This window comes from Halichoerus grypus, chromosome 9 (genome assembly GCF_964656455.1).
Source record: "Halichoerus grypus chromosome 9, mHalGry1.hap1.1, whole genome shotgun sequence".
NCBI classification, from domain to species: Eukaryota; Metazoa; Chordata; class Mammalia; order Carnivora; family Phocidae; genus Halichoerus; species Halichoerus grypus.
The window spans coordinates 51004562-51026298 of NC_135720.1; the positions used below are offsets into that span (position 1 = coordinate 51004562).

The 21737-nt window shown below is 46.2% G+C and overlaps 1 protein-coding gene and 1 long non-coding RNA gene across 15 annotated transcripts; one reads left to right on the forward strand and one right to left on the reverse strand.

Moving 5' to 3' along the window:
• Positions 1-1980: 1980 nt before the first annotated feature.
• Positions 1981-21435, forward strand: ZBTB24 (zinc finger and BTB domain containing 24). Of its 13 annotated transcripts, none has more exons than XM_036075303.2 (8): positions 1981-2134; positions 2447-2641; positions 2797-3779; positions 6089-6256; positions 6715-6798; positions 7460-7543; positions 11190-11271; positions 12280-13906. In XM_036075303.2, exons 3-8 carry the CDS (start codon positions 2825-2827, stop codon positions 12998-13000), a joined length of 2094 nt encoding a protein of 697 aa, XP_035931196.1. In that variant the 5' UTR covers positions 1981-2134; positions 2447-2641; positions 2797-2824; the 3' UTR covers positions 13001-13906. The 13 variants fall into 13 exon arrangements, 11 of the variants coding, with proteins under 11 accessions (XP_035931196.1, XP_035931198.1, XP_077911012.1 ...); XM_036075305.2 differs by lacking the exon at positions 12280-13906 and adding an exon at positions 12100-12272; XM_078054886.1 differs by lacking the exon at positions 12280-13906 and adding an exon at positions 11711-12092.
• Positions 7426-21516, reverse strand: LOC118524898 (uncharacterized). 2 transcript variants are annotated; one of them, XR_013441164.1, is made up of 4 exons: positions 21386-21516; positions 15374-15444; positions 15147-15226; positions 7426-7892 (listed from the first exon to the last, which is right to left on the reverse strand). It is a non-coding gene; the product is annotated as an uncharacterized LOC118524898 (long non-coding RNA). The 2 variants fall into 2 exon arrangements; XR_004911887.2 differs by lacking the exon at positions 7426-7892 and having other exon boundaries at positions 15035-15226.
• Positions 21517-21737: the final 221 nt, after the last annotated feature.

A 21737-nucleotide genomic window follows, 5' to 3' on the forward strand; every position in this document is an offset into this window, starting at 1 on the left:
TGCTGTTGGATTGAGGACCTGTGTAGGAGCAATGTTTTTCCTGCAGTTCTGTGGCAATGAGAAATAATGGGGTAGCTGACCCCTCAGATTGACTTCTCTTTCTGCTGATGTAGAAGTCAGGCAGGGTACCCCATCTCACTTGGACCCCCACAAATCCTAGGGTTTAGAGGCAATTCAAGACAAAGGGAAGACCTCAGAGAAGGGGCTAATTTAATACAAACTAGTAAAATTTTAAAAGAGCCAGGCTGGTAATTACATCTTCAATTTCAAAATCTTGGAGGCTGGGGCGCCTGGGTGGCTCAGTCAGTTAGGCTTCTGCCTTCGGCTCAGGTCATGATCTCAGGGTCCTGGGATCGAGCCCCACATTGGGCTCCCTGCTTAGTGGGGAGTCTGCTTCTGCCTCTGCCCCTCCCCTCTGCTCATGTTCTCTCTCTGGCTCTCTCTCTCTCAAATAAATAAAAATCTTAAAAATAAATAAATAAAAAATCTTGGAGGCTAATAAATGGCATGCTGGAGATCTGGAAGTGTGTCTCGGGAGGGATAAATTACAGATGGTCCCTGACTTACGACAGTTTGACTTAGAATTTTTCGATTTTACAATGATGCCGAAAGCAATACACATTCAGCAGAAACTGTACTTTAAATTTTGAATTTTGATCATTTGCCAGGCTATGATATGCAGCAGGATGCCCTCTCGTGATGCTGGTCAGTGGGAGCAAGCTGCAGCTCCCAGTCAGCCACAGGATCATGATAAGGGTAAACAACCCATACACTTACAACCACTCTGTACTCAGACAGCCATTCCATTTTTCACTTTCAGTACAGTATTCAATAAATTACAAGAGATAATCAACATTCACAACATTCACAAAATAGGCTTTGTGTTAGATGGTTTTGCTCAACTGCAGGCCAATGTCCGCGTTCTGAGCATGTTTAAGGTAGGCTAGGCTAAGCTATTATGTTCAGTAGGTTAGGTGTATTAAATGACTTACAATATTTTTAACTTATGATATTTTCAAATTACGATGGTTTTATCACAACACACCACCATTGTAAGTGGAGGAAGATCTGTATAAGCAATTAGGTATTGGTGAATCATAAATTGAGAGAGTGAAAATGCTGAAATAGTTGGAGAGAGAAGTAGGAGGGGACTGAATTTGGCAGGGGCTTGTAGACCATATCAAGAAGCTTGGCCTTTATTAGGAGGGTACATGGAAGCCACATTGGATTTCAATCAGGGGAATGACTCCAGTCTCTGGGAGTGATCTGTACTTGGAGAGATCTCCCTACTCCTGTGTATTGGAGAGAACAGCACTGCAACTAAGACTGGTCAGAAAGACGATGAAAACCTGAATAACCATAATGATAATTTTAATCATAGTAGATATGAATTAAACCAGACACTAAATCCATTACCTACGTAATCTCGTTTACCTCACAGCTACCCAACCCAGCTGACACTAGTGTTAACATCTCCGTTTTACAGGTAAGGTAAACAAGGTTGAGAGGATAAGGAATCTGCCCAAGATTACTCAGTACCCAGATCTGTCCGACTAGATAGAGCGCCTCTCTTCACTCCCTTGGACTAGGCATTGGAAGTGGGAAGGAAAAGACAGATGTGCAAAATAAGTAGGAGGCAAATAATAACAATTATTATATTAGCGTTAGATGATGACAGTGACGATGATGGTAAAGAATGTAAAGGCGATTTCATTCATTGGTCACACATTCGAGACCTTAACGCGAGCTTCCGCATCTGGGAAGAGACCAAGTCGATTAAGGTGCCGCTGAGATACATGCCGTCTATCATGACCTAAAACGTACACAACTGCGGAGAGACAACGCCACGCCCCATCCACCGCCCCCAGTTCAGGGCAGTCGCCAGAGCCGCCCCGGCTCTCCGGGCCGCGCCGCCCCGCCCCGGGCGCCTCCGCGCCCACGTGGTCCGGCGTCCGCGCGCAGGCTCGCGGCGCCGGCGCTTCCGGGTTGGCAGCCGCGGCGGCCGCGGGGGCGCAGGGGCCCCAGCCCGGGCGGCGCAGGAACCCTGGCGGCGGGTTCCGCGGAGCGGGGCGCCAGGGCGGGCCCGGCGCGAGTGCGCCCGCCAGGCCGCGGGGTGGGCCGGGCGCCACGAGAGGTAGGTCCGCCCCGGGCCCGCCAACCGTGGGCGCGGGATCTGTGGCCGCGTCGAGTGCTGCCCAGCCATACGCTCCCCTGCCCCGCTCGAGGGGGCCCGGGCCGGGAGTGGGGGCCCAGCCATGCGGACCCCGGGCTCCGGGGGAATCGTCCGCCCGCCGCGTCGTGCGGTGCCCGGCGGCCAGCCTGGGCGATCGTGCCACCCCTTCCACAGCGAGGCCCGATGCGCCTTCGGTTATTACTCAGTTGCAGCTACCCCCAGATTCATTTCGCTCGTGTACATTTTATTTGCTCCCTTTTTATGTTTTCACAGACAAAATGGTTAATGCGTGAACTCGAGACACTGTAGTTCCCATTCTGGTCTGCGTGCAACTGTGGAAAGTTAGTGCCGGGGAAGGACTTTCAAGATGCTTGATTCCCATTCCTTCATTTTACAGAGGAGAAAGCAGACCCCGAAAAATAACATGGATGTTGGAAATTCACCCAACTAGGTCACGGTATAACAAGGGTGAGAATGGCAAGCTAAGTTTTTAAGTCGACTTCTGAAAGTGGTCAATGGTCAAATTCATTTAACAGTGTGAAGCGAGTAGTAGGTTCACTTGGGCTAGGTTTAACCTGTTAGATGATGCTTCCTCCTTTTTAATCATTATTTTCTAATTTCAGGCTTCGTGCTTCTTGGCCTCTAAAGAAAATGGCAGAAACGTCATCGGAGCCTTCTGGGCAGCTCGTTGTACACTCAGACACTCACAGTGACACTGTTCTGGCCAGTTTTGAGGCTCAGCGGAAGAAGGGCTTCCTCTGTGACATTACATTAATCGTGGAGAATGTGCATTTCCGGGCTCACAAAGCCTTACTCGCTGCCAGTAGTGAATACTTCTCAATGATGTTTGCTGAAGAGGGGGAGATCGGCCAGTCCATTTATATGCTGGAAGGCATGGTTGCCGACACATTTGGTATCCTGCTGGAGTTTATCTACACCGGTTGTCTCCAGGCCAGTGAGAAAAGCGCAGAACAAATCCTGGCCACCGCTCAGTTCTTAAAGGTCTATGACCTGGTAAAAGCTTACACGGATTTTCAAAATAATCATAGCTCCCCAAAGCCAACGACTCTGAACACTGCTGGCGCTCCAGTGGTGGTGATTTCTAATAAGAAAAATGATCCTCCGAAACGGAAGCGGGGAAGACCGAGAAAAGTGAACAGTGTGCAGGAGGGGAAATCACAGCTGGCTGCAGAGGAAGAAATACAGCTGAGGGTAAACAATTCAGTTCAAAATAGACATAACTTTGTAGTGAAAGAGGGAGACAATGGCGTACTGAATGAACAGATTCCAGCGAAAGAAATGGAAGAGGCTGAGCCTGCCTCTGAGCCACGTAGAGGGGAGGAAACGCCAGCTGAAAAAGATGAGAACTGTGATCCCAAGACCCAGGATGGGCAGGACAGCCAGAGTCGGTACAGCAAGCGGAGGATTCGGAGGTCCGTCAAACTTAAAGATTACAAACTTGTCGGGGATGAAGACGAGCAGAGTTCAGCCAAAAGGGTCTGTGGAAAGAGAAAGCGCCCGGGGGGCCCTGAGGCCTGTTGTAAGGACTGTGGCAAAGTGTTTAAGTACAATCACTTTTTGGCAATCCACCAGAGGAGCCACACGGGTAATTATACTTTCGCAGCTCAGTGGAGCTTGTTTTGGAGGGATGATGATAGCTTTCATTGATTGTGCAACTTCCATGTGATGGGCATTATAATAGGGCCTTTACGTACATACTACTGCAGTTAGTTCTTACAACAGGCCTATGAGATAGGGAATGTTATCCCCATTGGACAGATGAAGAGACCAAGTCCTAGAAATAATTTGCCCAGGTCATCCGTTTAGTGACAGAGCTGGGATTTGAACCCAGGTAGCCTGATTGCAGAACCCTGTTCTTATTTGTGAGTCACTGGTTCCAGGCTTTAATGCCCGGGTGTCAAACTCTAGCCAGATTTACTCTGCTTTCTGATTCGTGAACATTCATCTTGACTGTAGCTATGCTTTTGCCCAGGTCTGTGGGGACAGCTTTCTCACTCAGCCATTTAGCTTTAAATGTCTTCTTTTTGGTCCCTCTGGCCCAGCGCTGGCCAATAGAGCCTTTTGTGAGGACAGAAGTGTTCTGTATCTGCACTGCGTATGGTGGTTGCTAGCCACGTGCGATTTTGAGCTTGACATGTGGTGTGACTGAGGAACTGAATTTTTTATTTTGATTAATTTAACTGGCACCATATTGGATAGTGCGGCCCTAGCCAGAAATCCCTTCCTCCTTTGAGCCCTCCCTTACTTAACTCACTCTGCTTTGGGTCGGGTTGTAGTTACCAGTTAAATACCCCTCAACCTAATTGTCAACTTAAGTATAGGGACTAGTGGTAGTTAAGGCTCCTCTCACCCAGCAGAGCTAGCCCTGTGGTTCTCAACCTGACCACCCAGTAGAATCACCTAGGGAGCTTCTAAAACCACCAGTGACTGGGCAGCAGCCCCAGAGCTCCTGATTTAATTGGGGCCTTGGTGTTTTTGAAAGATGGGTTGAGAACCTTGAACTCTGGTTCTTTAAACAAGGTAGACACTTGGGAAATATTTGTTGAACTGTAATAGAGGATAGTTGAGAGAGTTAAATAGGTCTCTAACATTTGTTAGGGAAAACAGCATGTAGGATGTTCCCTTTTGCCCCCAGTATTCTGAAATTTTGCAGTGACTCACTTTAGTGTGGGTCTGTTTTTGTCCCATTTCAGTGGCTACCCGTAGATCCATACAGTTTGGAAACTCCTATCTTTCACTTCCTTCATGGATGGTATCTCCCATCAGTTTTCTGTGCTCTCTCTTTCTAGAACATTTGGATGTTGAACCTCTGGACCCACCCTCTAAAGTCCTTACCTCTTAATTCCCATCACTTTTGGCTCTACATTCGGGGAGATTTCCCCTTTATGTTTCTACTCTTACTGTTTTACTTCTAGGAGCCCTTTTTTATTCTCTAAATTTTTTTTTTTTTTTTTTTAGTTATTGTGAATCCTCTTTTTGGTTCACAGTGTAGTATCTTCCCTCTGTGAGCACGTTAATAACAGCAGTCGCTTGTCAGTTTTTAACGTTTTCTTCCCCTTGGGCAGCCTCTGTTTTCCGCAAGTTGCTTTTTTTTCTGATCTGTTTTGGTATCTGTTTCAGCTACTAAAAGGCCTTCCTTGAATGGTGGTTTTAAAAAAATCACATTTAATCCTATGCTGGGAGGGTTGACTGCTAGCTCCTGGCCACCGCGTGGGTGTGGAGCGGGCCTGTAGACGGCGGCCTCCCTGGGGGTGCTGTGGCTGGACCCCACTCCCTCCCCAACACCTGGCATCCCAGCTGCAGCCCCCTTACCCTGGCCCACCACATTCCCAGAGAAGATGTTCTGCCCTCCCACCTGAGGCTCTGGGCCTGCCTGCCAGTGTCTGGAGCGAGAGCAGGGGAGAAGGCTGGGCAGTCTCATCACCCCCAATATAAACTTGGACTTGCCATCCCTGGGGCAGTCCTACTCCACTGTGCCTGGAGACCCTCAGTCCAGAGACTGTTTGTTTTGCCCTCTTCAGAGAACAGACCCCATCCTTTGTTGGGGAGTGGGCCAGTCTTCTGGCTCCTTGGGCCTTGGGGGGGGGGTCTAAGTGCCTTTGACACAGATGGTCACTTGTCCCCCTAACCCCTACTTTCAGAGATAACAGGTGCCACCAATGGCTGAGCATCGTGGAGGCTCTGTCTTAGGTTGTAGCTCAGCATTCCTCGCTGCTGGCGTCGGAGTCATCTGTCCCAGCTTGCCAGATTTTATTGCTGATGTTTTCTCTCCTGTGCTGGGCCTTTGGGATATGTGCCTATTAAGAGAAATCCCTTGATTGCCGTTTTAATTTAGGAGGAAACCAAGATGTGCATGTTCTTGCTCACACCACGCTTCTGGGGCTCTCATTCCAGGGGAGCGACCTTTCAAATGTAATGAGTGCGGGAAAGGCTTTGCTCAGAAGCACTCCCTGCAGGTCCACGCGCGGATGCACACAGGCGAGCGGCCCTACACCTGCACCGTGTGCAGCAAGGCGCTCACCACCAAGCACTCGCTGCTGGAGCACATGAGCCTGCATTCAGGTACCTGGACTTGCACCCGAAGGCCACCTGCCGCCGGGTTCCTGGGCTGGACGTTCCCATGGTCAGAGTGGTCTTTTCTCAGCCTGGTGGCATCTCCCACGTGGTGTCTGCCTCTGCCAGACCGTAGTGTAGAGTCGTGCACAGCGTTCTGTTTTAAACTAGGGCTTATGAAGCAGCTACCGGGAGCTCAACGTACACACGTTTTAACTCCCAGAGCTTAGAATTATTTTACTTTGGTGACTTTGGGGGAAACTTGAATTCTCCAGTTCTGCTCCAGTCCCCACCACTCCCTACTGCCTTACATACCTTTGCACATTTATGGTACTGTGCTTTGACTGAGGGCATTTGGGTATGGAGGCAAGTCACTTGTTATCATTCATGGAAAATGGGGACCTGGGCCCACCGTTTTATTGTTCTGTGTTTTTGCATGTTTTAGTGTCTTGTTTTTTATTTGGCAGGACAGAAGTCTTTCACCTGTGATCAGTGTGGAAAATATTTCAGCCAGAAAAGGCAACTAAAGAGCCATTACCGAGTTCATACAGGTACAATAAAGAGAGAAAATTTGGATTGGTGGGGGAGAAACATAAATACAAATTACTTCTGAACAGTAGGGTCATACTGTGGAAAATTGTATTTAGGGAAAGAATCTTAAAAAGCAATCTAAATTAGATGTCCTTGTGTTATTCTCTACTACCTTGTGATTTATATTTAATTTTATACTACAGTTTTGATGCCATACACAGAAACCCTACAGAATTGGTATCTTTCAGAAGTGCCACTTGACTGAGAGGGTGCCTGATTGGTTATTAATGGTGCCTAGACCGAAATATCCCCACCCCATAGCTGTCAGTCCAGGCTTTCTCCCACCTAGCTTTTTCTCCCCTGCCAGCTGATAAATAAATGAGGGGTTGGGAGTGACACTTGGCGTCAGCTGGCCACAGTCGCACCAATGCTTCCAGGGAAGAAGAAAATTACTTCTAGGGAGATTGGAAGGGTCCCAGCTCTCCTGGGGAAGCAGGGAGTTGAGATGCATAGGAAAATATTAACTGTTACCAAATTAGTAAAAAAAATTACTGTTGTTTTAATTAAAGTACCATATTTAAAGTGATTATTTTTCAGGGAAGTGCTTTAACACAAATCACTGAAGAAATGCAGGGAGAGAGCGCATGTAGGCACTGACACTTTTTTTATTGTTGCGACAAGGCCACGCGTTACCGGAATGCAACCACTGCCGTCGCAGATTCATGGACGTGTCTCAGCTAAAGAAGCATCTACGAACACACACAGGTACAGCTCCCATCCTGTCCTTCCTTTCTGGTACACTTCACGTTCTCAGAAGAGCGAGAATGAGTCCTCTCCTCAGGCTCCATTTGTTATAAATCGGGTGGGAATTTTAGAAGACCATTCAAAAGTCCAAGGCAGAAGGCTGTTGACACCATTCTGTGGGGAGATCCCGTCTCTTATTTCTTAGCAACACAGAGATGGCTTACTGAGCACTGTTCCTGGGTGAAAATTCATTTGAGGGGCGCCTGGGTGGCTCAGTCGGTTGAGTGTCTGACTGTTAATCTCAGCTCAGGTCTTGATCTCAGGGTTGTGAGTTCAAGTCCTGTGTTGGGCCCCATGCTGGCTGTGGAGCCTACTTAAAAAAAAGAAAAAGAAAAAAAGAAAATTCATTTGATACCACAAAATAGTGCAAGTCTGAGTGTGGTTCTGTGTTTCACTCCTAGTGTACCTCAGTGCTGAAGATTACTGAGATAACTTTTTTCAAAAAGAAAGTAAAATGAAACACACACAGGTAGCATAAGCACTGAGGGTTTTCCCACTTCCTCCCCTAGAACCAGTACTTACAACTTAAGCATTGCTACCTCCAGAAAAATCAGCTTCAGGGATAAAGAGGAGGCAGGATCGATCAGGGCAGGGCAACTTCTTTAATTTAAGAACAGCAAAGTAAAAGTGCGGGTCTTTTAGACCTTTTGGTAAGGAGCACTTCTTAAAAATGAACCTGTTAGATTTTTTCTAAGAAAAGCTTCCTCCTGCAGTTTGGTTCTTTAATGATTCTGTTAAATTGTCTACTAAAATTATATATCAGGTTGGTTTATGCTGCTTTGGACATTTTTTTTTAAACACAAATTTTTTCTCCCTAAATGTAATTTGTTTTCTTAAAATAAGTATCTCATAGGGTAGGAATTCTATGAAGAGGGATCTCTATACAATCTTTCTACAGACATTATCATGAATAGGTTCTGTGACATTTAATTCATCCATTTAACACATATTTACAGAACAGCTCCTGGGTCCCAGACACCGCTCTCTCTAGGTGCTGAGGCTGCAGCAGTGAATGAGGTGGCCAGAGCCCCTGCTGTGGACCAGGCAAGACAAGGAAAAATGACTCCATAGCATGTTAGGTGGGAGTCAGTGCTGTGAAGAACTAAACGCAGGGTAAGGGGGCAGGATGTGGGAAGGGGAGCTGCCCTTTTCCGTGGGGACTTATCTGAGAAGGCCTCACAGATGGGGGGACACCTTGGATAGAGATCTGAATGCTGTGGGGAGCGAAGACAGCCATTGTGGCTGCCCAGGGGAAGAGCATCCCACGCAGAGGGAACAGCAGGTGCAAAGCCCTGAGACACAAGAGTTTCCACCTTGCCAGAGAAATGCCAGGAGGCAGTTGTGACTGAGCCTGAGCCAGGGTGGTGGGCATCAGAAGGCTTCGGGTAGGTGCAGAGCAGAGGCAACCGGATGGAATCTGTGTAACAGGCCTCTCAGCCGAGCTGCTGGGGCTCAGGCCTCAATCACCTGAGAAGCTTTAAAAAAGAAAAAGCCTGGTCCCAACCCCAGAGATTCTGATTGAATTAACCTGGGGTAGAGCCTCGGAACTGCTCTGTGTAAAAATTTCCTCAGTGATTCTGGTGTGCACTCAGGCTTCAGAACATTGGAGGCCACGGTGAAGACTGGACTTTTGTTCTGAGCGAGAAGACTTTAACGAGAGCAGCGAGATGATAGGACTTAGAATTTTAATAGGATCATCCCAGCGTCGTGTGGGGTGTGGTGAGCCACAGGCGGAGAGACCCATTAGCAGGCTGTTGCAGTAATCGGGGGCTCGTACAGTGTGGTGGCCGTGGAAGTGGTCATCAGTGGCCCTGTCCAGATAGATTCCGAAGGACTCTGTGTTCTTGGAAAGAATGTCCATGATTTCAAACATTCGCTAACAGAAAGACTTTCTGAGATTGTCAACCCAGATGGCATTGAATGGCAGGGCGAACATCGTTAGTATATTTCCGAAACGGAACTTGACACGACAAGCAGGTCCTCGTCTTTGGATCTGGAGGAGCAGCAAACACACTGAGGTCAGCGCGGGCCCCAGCTCTGGTTTGGGAGGCTGGAAGGAGAGCGGCAGTGGCCTGGTTTTCACCTGTGGAGTGGTAAGAGCTGCTGATGCGGGGACGCCAACTCACCCAAGCTGCCACCAGCGTCCTCCACCTAGATGGAGCGTGGAAAGATGGCTCGCGTGAATTTTCCAGGAGAGGCTGTGAAAGGGAGGCCGCACTTCAAACGGCACCCGTCCCCGGCTGTTACCTAGTTAAGCGGGATTTTGTTCTCTCTCTTCTTTAAATTCATAGCTCCCTTGCCTGCGTGAGGACCACTTACTTTTGTTTCCAGAGGACATGACAGTCTGTCGGTTGTATGTGCAGCGTACAGACTAATGCTGAATAAACGGTTCTTGAAGCTTCATGAATTCCTAGCGGAGTCTGGAACAGTCATGCTTTGTGTGGGCCTTAGTTTCCACCCTGTGAAATTCATTCAGTCATCAGGGATTTCTGGAACAGTGTGCCAGGCCTGATTCCAGGCACAGGGGTACTAGGACTGGACGAGCCCACAAAGTCTCCTCCTAAGAATGGGGGAGATGGACAATAAACAACACGTACAGTCTTTGAGGTGGGGCTAGCACTGTGGGGAAACGGATCCGGAGAAGGGGACTAAAGAGTGTTGAGGGGCGGAGGACAGTGCTTTCGGTGGTGACGAGGCCTCCTTGCTGGGAAAGTGACGTTTGAGCAGAGGCTTGAAGGCAGCACAGGGGTGAACCACACTGGGAATCCCCTAGGCAAGACATGCTGGGGGAGGAATGGTGGGGGCAGGAGCCCTGGCCAGGGCTTGCTCGGGGTGGGGTGTCCAGTAACTCTCCACCGGGCCCTGAGCTGAGCAGTGAGCAAAGGGAGAGTGCCTGGTGAGGTTAGAAAAGTTTAGGGCAAGGACCCGGGGGGGGGGGGGGGGGGGCGCGGGGCGGACAGATGTGTGATGCCTCTAGGCCTAGGGCTTTGGTTTTTATCTCCGGATGGGAACAGGGAGCCTTTGGAGTGTTTGCAGCAGAAGTGTGAAATGAGCAGACTGCCTACAGGGTCACTGTGGTTGCTGCATTTATTGTGGACAACAGGGAAGCTGGAACAGAAGTGGGGAGACCCGTTCGGCTGCTGCAGAGACAGTGGTGGCCTGGACTGGGGGGTGGCAGTGAAGGTGGTGAGATGTGGTCAGGTTCTGGATACACTGCAAGGCAGACATAAATGTGAATAATATGCAGGTCACCCTAGTGGACCGGTGTCCTCAGGAAGGTCAGGTATGAGAGTTGAGTTATCTCAGGGTGGACCGTACGGGAGTAAATGTGGGGTGTTCTTTTGTTTACTGTGTATAATCATCTACCTCCTTGTTTCAGTTTTTAAGGGAAGGAACCATATCTTACACTTTCTCTGTATCCTCTTGGCACTTAGCATACAGTGCTTAGGTACATAGTAGGTGTTTGGTAAGGGCTTCATTCATTAGTGCTCATTAAGGAGTCAAGTGGTATTGCCTTTTTTTTTTCTTAATATTGTGAAAATGTGGGGTGATTTTTGCTTTTCACTTTGTGTTGGATGTATATTTCTAAACAGTGTCCCTTTTTTAGGTGAGAAGCCATTTACTTGTGAAATCTGTGGCAAATCTTTCACAGCAAAGAGTTCTCTTCAGACCCACATCAGAATCCATAGGTAAAGTTTCACAGATATTTTTTTTATATGGGAGTCCTCATTCAACCCTGGTGTTCAGTTGGGTGACATATGTTACTTATACAGGCCTTCTCCCCAAATTATTACACGGGTAGAACTTTCTGTGTAGTTTACCATATTTTATCTTTACAATGAAGCAATTCCTAACTTAGGCAAAATCAGGAAAACTGGTTCTGGCCAGCAAAAGTTTGCATTACTGATTTCATTTCTTGAATTTTTATTTTGGGCTGGGGGCTGATCCAAAGTTTAAATCTTCAGTCAAAAATAAATATTAAATTTAATGTTTTCTGAATAAACATTTTTGTTCACACATCCAGATTTGATTCAGTAGTTCTTCTAAGACAAATAACTAACTTCTATTACTAACTAATAGTAACTTCTAAGACAAACTTGGGGTTTTGTTTTTTGTTTTTTTTTTGAGGGAGTGGGAGAAAGAGGGAGAGAGAACCTTAAGCAGGCTCCACACTCAGCATGGAGCCCCCCACAGGGCTCGAGCCCACAACTCTGAGATACACGACCTGAGCCGAAATCAAGAGTCAGAAGCTTAACTGACTGAGCCACCCAGGCGCCCCTACTCACGTTTTGAATATTGAAGTCAATCACATATACTTAAATTTGGCCACAAGAATCTAAAAGTTGGCAATGAAAATGAAAACAAAACAAAAAGGAACTTTGTGTGTGCAATATATAAATATTTGCTCTCTTATCTAAAATACAGACTGTAGAATCATAAAATGTTATCACATGTAGCCCAGCCCCATGCACCACCCTTTCTCAGACAGCACCCCCGCCTCGTCTTTTTTCCTTTAGGATCAGAAACGGAAACCCCCGAAAGTGGTGACTTGCTCTGACTCCTTAAGCTAGCAGAAGAACCCATGACTTATGACTCCCAGTCGAGTTAATTGGCCTCTACTCTTGACTTCTTCTCCCTAAATAATCAGGAAGTAATAAGCAGAGCCATTTGTAAAGTCAAATGTGTATTTTTTATAGAGGAGAGAAGCCCTACTCCTGTGGCATATGTGGCAAGTCGTTCTCAGACTCCAGTGCCAAGAGGAGACACTGCATTCTGCACACGGGCAAAAAGCCCTTCTCGTGCCCCGAGTGCAACTTACAGTTCGCTCGCTTGGACAACTTGAAGGCCCACTTGAAAATCCACAGCAAAGAGAAGCCCGCGTCGGACGCCAGCGGCGTTTCCGGCAGCCCTGACACCCAGGAGGTCAGGAGTATTCTTCAGCTGCAGCCGTATCAGCTCTCTGCCTCTGGAGAGCAGGAAATTCAGCTTCTCGTCACCAATTCTGTACATAACATCAACTTCATGCCCGGCCCCAGCCAAGGAATCAGCATCGTCACTGCGGAGAGTTCGCAGAACATGGCGGCCGAGCAGGCTGCCGACCTCGCCCTGCTCACGCAGCAGCCCCAGCAGCTGCAGAACTTCATCCTCTCCGCCCCTCAGGGGCAGACGGAGCACATTCAGGGCCTCGACATGATTGAAAGTCAGATGGAGCCCGCACAGACCGAGCCCGTGCACGTCATCACGCTCTCCAAGGAAACCCTGGAACACCTTCATGCCCAGCAGGAGCAAACCGGGGAGCTCCAGTTAGCAGGTGCTCCGGCTCCGGCTCAACACCTGCAGCTGCCGCCCGCGCCGGCCCCGCCCCCGGCCGCCCCCCACGGGCCCCCGGCCGCCCCGCTGAGCCCCGGGCAGAGCTGACCTGGACGCACCTTGCGTCCTTATCTCCTCCGCACGAGCCAGCTGCGCGCTGCGAGGCAGGCTTTCTGAGACGCTCGGCTCGCATACAGAGCCTCTGGACGTGTGAGAGCGAGCGGACAGGCCTCGCGCTTTGCATCCAGGCCCCAGGATGTGCGCGTCCTGTCTCGTGTGCAGTCCTGATCGAGATTTAGCATTCAGTGTTGATGAACGGTTTTCATTTTCCTCTACGACATCTCCGAAAGTCTTGGGTCATTTTGCTTTGGGGACATTGAATTAGACTTCTCTAAGCCTTGAATGTCCACGGCCACAGGTCTTGCTGACCTTTCCAGTTATGTTTTGTAGAACAAAGGAAGCCCTATATTGGTTGAGTTGGGTAGAATGGTTTGTTCCACTTTATTTTTCATACGCAACACAATTGCTTCTACAAGATAAGTCACGGCTGAATGTGATAGAAGACAACCTTGGAGAGTCTGTCCTTTTAATATCTTCTAAGCCCCAAAGACCGAGTCACTGTCAGCATTTAATCTCTGTGTGTTACAGTGGGCTCTTTGTGTCCTATTTAAGGGAGATTCACAAACATATAAACTAAAAGTCTATTTTAACTCAAAATGAATATAATAAAGTCCAAAAAGTACAGGATTATTTTAAAAATTCTGAACTCAGCTTTTCTGAGAAACATGGATTTACATATTTTTTTTGGATTTACATATTTTTTTAAAAGCAGGTTACTGAAAACTTAAAAGTCTAATTAAAGTGTGAAATCGGATCAAGACATTCAGCCCATAAATTCTCAATTTTTGTCAGCAGTGATACTTGTTTGATGAAATTAAGACTATCTCAATTATCCTGGAATATAAAATTTTATTAAGTGTAATTTAAGTGTCAAATATACTGAATTCTAATTGATCCTGAAAATGGTCCGTGTATTGTGTCTGATAACTTCCTGGAGATGGGACCTTATTATACTATAGATTATAGTAGGTTGAATCTCATAAAATAGACACCTCATTTTAAAAAGTACATATTTTCACTTAATCTTAAAAATAATTTGAACCTAAGAGCCTTAGTAACCTGTCTATAATTGTGGTATGGTTTTAAATAATTGTCAAAAGTTGAAATTATGTGTGGGTTAGGTTTTCAAGCCCGGTGTACTTTATTGAATACTTTGATTGCTTTCTCTTTAATGAACTGAAAAAAGAGAATGGGCACTAGGACATCTAAGTTAACATAATGCGGGTAGAGAATAGGGCTAATCTACCCTAAAATTAACAGGATCTTGACATCAGTTACTTTCTTGCTTTAGACACCTTAATTTCTACCTGAATCAAGGTTTTTTGGAGGTTAAAGTAATAGAATTCTTCAGGTTTGAGAGAAGATGAAAGCATTTTTTTCACATATTTGCCAAATTATGTTTTATTATAATTCACAAAATTTCTAAAATGTGTATCTTAACATGTATCAACCAAAGTAATGTTTAAATCAGTCCTGACTAGAGCCAAGATACAATTTGTATAAATACAGTTATGACCCAAATATTATTTCAGGTTCTTAGTCATTTAAACTATTTACTTTAACCTTAGTCTTAAAATGCAAAGTTTTTACCAGCTTTGCAAAGCTTACGGGCCCACAGTTTCTCCAGGAGATACACAGTATTAACATAAATGAATTTTTAACTACTCACTCTGGAGAGCTGGAGAATTATTCAGGAAATATGGTCACATAAGTCAAGTTTAACTAGCTTTATGACAGTGTACCTCTGCACTAGGAGAAATAGAATGTGGGCCACATGTAATTTTAAATTTTCTAGTAGCCACATTAAAAACAAAGGTGAAATTAATTTGAATAAAATTATTTAATCCAACATGTGCCAAATACCATTTCAACATGTAAACAATATAAAAACATACTAATAAGATATTTTATATTCTTCATATTAAGTCTTCAAAATCTGGTGTGTATTTTCTACTTAGTGCACATTCAGTTTGGATGCTAATGTTCTTTGGACGTACTTGATCTGTATTTAGAGTTCATACAATTTACAGTTGAAAGCCTAGATTCACATACAGTTGCAGACATACTTAATTTCTTTTCAATAACTGAAACAATTATTGGTTTAACTTTACATTAAAATTAAAACCTGGGGCACCTGGCCAGCTCAGTTGGAAGAGCATGCGACTGTTGATCTCGGGGTCATGAGTTCAAGCTCCACGTTGGGCATAGAGATTACTAAAAAAAAAAATATATATATATATATATATGTATATATATACTGAAAAAAAACCCCACCACCAGTTCCTCAGTCACACCAGCCACATTGCGAGTTCTTGATAAACCACGTGTGTGGCTAGTGGGTTCTGTCGTGAACAGGCTTACCTGGTTCTAACTTGAGAGCCTGTCTCAGCCATAAAAGTATCTTCTGGAAGGGTTCTGGTTTGTTTGATCAGCTGTGAAAGGGAAAGGAGGAAATGAGAGCTTCATAAATCTAGTCTCTCTTCTGTGTCCCAAATACACATTCTGCCCTCTGAAATCCCAAATTCTAAAGTTCAGTGCCTCTCTACCCAAAGGAAATGTCATGTACATAAAAATGTTTCTATTGTGTGAGAAATTGCCAGCTCAGTGTTTCACAACTTATTTTGTACTAGTACAGTTTTTAAAATTGTTTTGACAAATGCAGAAATACAAAGTGTACTTCATAGGAAATAGAATATTATGCTTACTGAAGTTACTGAAATGCACCTTATCACTTTCAAAAATGAATCTTTGGTTTTCTCTCAGTAGAGGGCTAGCCTTGGGAAAACTCGAGCTCCTGCCATCAAAATAAGTTATTTATTCATATGCTTGCATCTGCTGCTTTTTTTTTCCTCCAGGTACTTAGGCACCATACCCAACATGGGGCTTGAACTCAGGACCCTGAGGTTGAGAGTCACATGCTCTACCAGCTAAGCCAGTGAGGCACCCCTGCATCTGCTTCTTGAAACTCTTTCTACCTCTACTCTATTTTCGGCAGTTGGTTCCTGGGTCCTAAGTGTTGTGAGCAACCGGTTAAATAATGCTAAAGAATATAATGATATTCTCATGCTTACGTTCGGTTTTCATAAATTGGACCATACTGTCTGCCACTTACTGAGTCTTTACTATAGGCCAGGAGTGAAGCCACGTGTGTTAAGTCTGTATCTTAGTGCTTCTCAACTTTCTTCTTTGTCGTGGCACACGAAGTAGGACTTACACAGCAACCTGCGATCAGGGGACTCCAGTCACCTCCGGCCATGACTGGCATATTGGCTTGTGCGGGCTGCCGTAACAGATACTACGGACTGGGTGGTTTAAGCAACAGAAATACAGTTTCTCAGTTCTGGAGGCGAAAGTCCAAAATCAAGTTGTTGGCAGGGTTGGTTTCTTCTGAGGCCTCCTGACCTCTTTCCTCCCTGTGTCTTCACATGGTCTTCCCTCTGTGTGTTTTGTCCTAAGCTTATAAGGACACCAGTCAATACTGGATTAGGGTCCACCCTAATCCTAATGACCACATTTTCACTTAGTTACCTCTTTAAAGGCCCTATCTTCAAACACAGTCACATCCTGAGGGTACTGGGGGTTAGGACGTCAACATGAATTTGGTGGGGGACACAATTGAGCCCATAATAACCGGCATCTGGAATGAGGAGGAAGGCAGTGTCTGGGAGGCATCTACAACCTGTCTGAAGCACGGTCTTATTTTACTTAATCTTCGTGACATTTCTATGGGGTAGGTAATGTGCCTATTTTGCAGATGAGAACACTGAGGCCCAAACAGATGAAGTGTCTTGCCCAAGGTCACACAGTAATTGGCAAAGCCAGACTGATGCACAGGGCCAGCTGATTCCACTATGCTGCTTCCACCAGATGGGCTTTCCATCACCAGTCTTTTGATACTTTAAGCTGGATTTCTATTTACATATGATCTGCTTGATGTAATCGAAAATTTTTGACTAAAATTGAGGGTGTGAGGCACCTGGCTGTTTCAGTCAGTAGAGCATACAACTCCTGATCTTGGGGTTCATGGGTTCAAGCCCCATGTTGGGCATAGAGCTTACTTAAAAATTGATCTGTCTGACATTTAGCACACAAACTTTTTACATAAAACAATAATTGTAAAAGGCATATAGTCCTACAGAAATGATAACTACCATATTAATATTCATATTGGAATTTTACTACTATTGATTTAAAGCTTAACAGAAATTTACCTATTGGACGGAAGTTACTGCTAACATGAAAATGTCTTAACATGAGCTTCTGTGAGCCTTTTTTTCAAACTCCTGACTGAGGATATTTTATGTTTAGGGCAGACTTTTTTTTTTTGGAGAGAGGGGGCGAGAGAGTGCGCAAGCAGGGGAGGTGGGGGAAGGCAGAGGGAGAGAAAGAATCTTAAGTAGGCTCCATGCCCAGCTTGGAGCCTGATGCGGGACTCGATCCCACAACCCTGAGATCATGACCTGAGCTAAAACCAAGAGTCGGACACTTAACCGACTGAGCCACCCAGGCACCCCTTGTTTGATTTTTGCTACCCTTATTTGTTAAGCCTTGAGGTGAATTATTATCCTCACTTTCAGACTAAAATAAGCCTAAATTCTTAAGAATTGAAAGAAAACTCTTGGTCTTACTTTTGTAAACAGCAGGCTTGGAGGAATGACCCCGAAAAAATCCCCCTTGCCTTTTGTAAACAGCAGATGTCAAGGAATGACCTCTAAAAGAAGCAGGAATGTCACTGTGATAGTTTATCTAGCTTTCAAATTCTTTGCACATAATTAAGCAACAAACACTTGTTGGCTGTAATATATATATATAATATATATGTTGTATATATATAACATATAAATACACTGTTTATCTAAAATCCTTGTCACTTAAAATCTTCCACAGTAGGAGAGCTTTTATTTTTATTTTTTTTAAAGATTTTTTAATTTTTATTTGAGAGAGAACACGTGAGAGAAAGAGAGCGAGAACACGAGCAGTGGGGAGGGGCAGAGGGAGAGGAAGAAGCAGGCTCCACACTGAGCAGGGAGCCCAATGAGGGACTTGATCCCGGGACCCTGGGATCATGACCTGGGCTGAAGGCAGACATTTGACTGACTGAGCCACCCAGGTGCCCTAGAGAGCTTTTAAACTAAAGTTCATTAAATCATATTTTCAACACAAAATGTAGGAACTTGAACATGTTTAGGTAACATTAGCAAGACTTTGTAGCCTTTCTCTTTTCTTTTTTTTTTTTTGTTACATGAGTCTGAAAAGTACTACTATATCCAATATGACATGCAGAAGGAGGGAAAAATTTGAGCAGGGGTCAAGTCAGGGAACTAACTTCCTTGGTCTTAGAGTATGGGTTTATTATTTATTTTGAATTTTAGTATCCATAGATTAGTATCTTAATATCCAGTAGATCATTTAAAATACGGATTTGAAGATTTTTCCAAAAGAATAGTTTGGCTTTTGGTTTTAGTTCGTAGTATTTTTAGCCTTGTTGAACGAAAAGTTAAACTGAAGCTGCCTTAGGCTAAATTGGAGTTAAAAACAAAACTCTACATTTTAAAAATCTCCCTCTCATAGATAATCCTAGTATGATTAAGTGGCTTCTGGACAAATTTTACCTATAATCTTAGTGTTTGAAGTATAAAAGCACTCATTAACAAAAACACAGGGAAGTATTTAAATTGATCCTGATCCTATGTGTATTTTTAATCTCTGTCCCCTGTGTTACCTTGGAGTCTATGAAATCAGCATATTTTCACTTCTGGAGACAGTACTGGAATAGAACGCAGCATATAGAGGAATAAGTTTGCAGGGACGAGTAGAAAAGAATGAGGGACCCAAATTTTTGGTTCACTCAGTCTTGTCAGCTGAGAGAGAAAGCTAGAAGCCTTTCTTGATAGGCGCCCCCCCCCCCCCCCGCCCCTGCCAGGCCCCAGCCATCCCCACCTGCTGTCAGTTTCACCTCAAACTGTTTTGAATCCACCCACCTCTCCCATCCCCACTACTACATCATCATCTTCTCTTGCCTGGGCCCCTGCCAAGGCCTGACCCAGCCTTTCTACCCCCCCTTCCCCACCCCTTTCTCCACTGGCAGTGGTGATCAGTTTGGGCTTATCACTGTGCCTTTAGCGGCAAGCAGAGGGTCTTGCTAAACAAATGGAGATTGTGTTATTAAGGCATGATCATGTCTCTGCTTAAAATCCTCCTCAGAATAAAATCCAAAACGCAGCTTCCTCTTGGGCCCCTTCCCCATTCTCACTTCCATCCACACTGGCTTCCTTGCTGTTCCCCAAGCACACTCAGCAATACCCTGCCTGAAGGCTGGAGGCAGGTGGCTTCGCAGGCTTGGAAGGTTTCAGCCCCTACTCTGTCGGACTAATGTCTGCTCATCTGTCAGAATTCAGTGTAAGTGTCACCTCCTCGGGGAGGCCTTCCCTGACCATCTAATTGCAGTCAAGCCACGCTGTCCTATCTGCTCACAGCACTCTACACTTTGGACTCCACTCATAATTATATTTGCATCAGGAACTGTGTCCGCTTGGTCCCACTGCAGCCATAGCTCCCGGCCCAGGACTGGGGGTGTGCTCTCTGACCTCACAGACCTACTGGTGGAAGGCCGTATCCCAGGGTGGCTGAGACACGTCACCTGCAGTGCAAGGGATGGCACTGCTGGGACACAGAACACAGTGTGGGTTAGAGGAAAGGGATCCTGTCTTAATGCCTTGCGGTTTGGGCCTTTGAGTCTGTACATTTCTTTGAGTCACAAACATTGAATGATAAGATTTTAGAATTGAAATGGGCTGAGGAGGTTGAGTTATTAAACTGCCTCCATTTAGAAATGATAAGGCTCAAGCATGGTGGTTGGCGACTTTTTCCAAGGTCACACTAAGCTGGTGAAGCAAAGCTGGAATCTGGCCACACCTTCTGGATTATAGACCAGTAGACTCTTCATTGCTTTATGCTCCAGTGTGTATCTTTAATAGGCAGAGAGTGAAACTCGGAGTCAGCAGATTTTCAGCATTGAAGTCATTATTGTTCTGTGATCTTTTTTAAAGACAAATTTTACCGTTTATCATTCAGAGTGCCACATAATCCTGTCTGGCTGCAATGGCAGTCACTGAGTCAAGGGCCAGATCCTGTTGGGCCTTTGCAAATACACTGATTCGGACCAGCCAGTTGTTGACATCTGCTCATGAAAGGGAAGTGCATGAGGTGATTCTAAAAGCCTGGTAGCGCATTTCTCCTGGACTTTAGAATACTTTTTACACTGTGTATTTAAATATGGGTGTGGCGGGGCGCCTGGGTGGCTCAGACGGTTGAGCGTCTGCCTTCGGCTCGGGTCGTGATCCCAGAGTCCTGGGGTCGAGCCCCACATCGGGCTCCCTGCTCAGCGGGGAACCTGCTTCTCCCTCTCCCTCTGCCTGCTTCCTCCCCTGCTTGTACACTCTCTCTCTCTCTCAAAAATAAATAAAAAAATAAATAAATAAATAAATAAATAAATATGGGTGTGGCTGATTTGGGGCACATTCATTTCAAGCCAAATGACAAGTCACACTCAAGAGCTAGGAAGGGCCCCGGCTGGGAGGCTGCCCTAGTTTCCTGAGTGTGACCTGGCTGAATTCCCTGCCTCTCTGGCAGAGAACAGGCATTTCCCCTCGCCTGCCTTCCCCCGCCTGCTTCTCAGCTCCAGCTGGGAGCAGTGAGTGTTCAGGTCTTATGGGTCTCTAAGGGTTTCCAGGGGAAAGCAAATGGAGAATAAAGAGGAAGGGCGAACCACAGGGCACCCAGCTCTTTCTGGTCCCCGCAGCTCAAGGAGAGGGACCCTCCCCTTTATTCCTCTGTTTTGTTAATGTTTCTCATGTAACCGTGTCACTTCCTCTAAACAAGAAACTGCTTCTTCAAATGCCAGCCTTTCATTTGTCACACTGGGCCACACTGGTGGGGTGGAGAGCACACAGACCTGGCTGGGCCCCACACTAGCTCGCGCTGCCACTTGCTGTCTATCGTGCTGCAAGTTACAGAACCTCTGTGACCCTCAGTTTCTCTTCCAGTAAAAACGGGACTGTTGTGATCATTGAAATCAAGGTTATACTCATAGTAGCTGCTCAGTAAATGAGAATTGATGTTTTATTAATTAGTTGAATGACCTTGGGTACCTTCACATTCAGCCCTGTTTCCTTATCAAGAATTTGAGGAAGTTGATCCCAAAGGTCCCTCAAAGCCCTTTTCAGTATTGACAGTTCTGTGGGTCCTCTCTCCAAAGCCCATTTTAACACCGGAGATCTAACCTCTCTCCCACACACCCTTCCTATTTCCCCTTCGCAGCGGTCGAACCCCACCCTAACCCCCACCCCACCAAGACCCTCTTAGTCCTCTCACTTCTCATGCCGCTATGGAAGCTGCCGACTGCCAAGTTCCCAGGACTTTAATCCGTGCCCATCGCCCTCAGCCCGGGTCTAGGGGCACACTTGTCGCAGGGGAGGCGGACCCCGATCCTCGAGGCGGATCCATCGTGGGAGCCCTGGCCGGGCCGTGGATCTCCTGGTAGGAGGGGTGAAGAGAGCACCTACGGACCCGCCAGCTTCTGCAAACTTCTTGCCCAGCCTGAGCGCCCTATCCGCCGGGCGCTCGGAAGCGGCTCGCAGAGTCGGTACCGCGCGAGAGCGGGTGGCCTCGCCCGCCCGGGATGGGCTAGCTCCGCACACGCGGGCACGGGGATGGAGCCGGGAGC

Bases quoted from the DNA above. Each gene is read 5' to 3' on its own strand.
- ZBTB24 (XM_036075303.2), top strand. From the start codon at position 2,825: ATGGCAGAAACGTCATCGGAGCCTTCTGGGCAGCTCGTTGTACACTCA. The intron at 3,780-6,088 runs GTAATTATACTT...CTCTCATTCCAG, and splicing joins CCACCAGAGGAGCCACACGG to GGGAGCGACCTTTCAAATGT. The intron at 7,544-11,189 runs GTACAGCTCCCA...TCCCTTTTTTAG, and splicing joins GCATCTACGAACACACACAG to GTGAGAAGCCATTTACTTGT.